The 249-nt window shown below is 66.3% G+C and overlaps 1 protein-coding gene across 1 annotated transcript in view; it reads right to left on the bottom strand.

Moving 5' to 3' along the window:
* Positions 1 to 12: 12 nt before the first annotated feature.
* GCGR (glucagon receptor) overlaps positions 13 to 249 on the bottom strand; it is a 7,945-nt gene continuing 7,708 nt past the window's right edge. Inside the window, exon 6 of the mRNA XM_035900035.1 lies at positions 13 to 107. Coding sequence (XP_035755928.1) covers positions 13 to 107 — 95 coding nt within the window. The remainder of the gene's footprint in view (positions 108 to 249) is intronic.

Here is a 249-nt window from a genome sequence, read left to right as displayed (position 1 = left end):
TGCAGCCCATCCCTACCGGGGGGCCAGCTCCCCCTCCATGGCTGCGGCCATCACCCGTGGGTGCTCAGGGGCGCAGTCTGGGCCACGGTGCCCCCAGTCCCCACCCCCTGCACGCCCGTTCCGGACAGAAAGGCGCACGCAGAAGTGGCCCTGCAGCCCAGCATGGGCCCACACCTATTTACAGTCACGACAGATAAATTACAGCACTGCGCAAAGGGTCTCGAAGGCGCACAAGGGCAGCACCACAGG

This window comes from Egretta garzetta, unplaced genomic scaffold, assembly GCF_000687185.1.
Source record: "Egretta garzetta isolate BGI_Z169 unplaced genomic scaffold, ASM68718v1 scaffold381, whole genome shotgun sequence".
NCBI classification, from domain to species: domain Eukaryota; kingdom Metazoa; phylum Chordata; class Aves; order Pelecaniformes; family Ardeidae; genus Egretta; species Egretta garzetta.
Note: the sequence above shows the minus strand (reverse complement) of the source record. Positions and strands in the feature narration are given on the sequence as shown.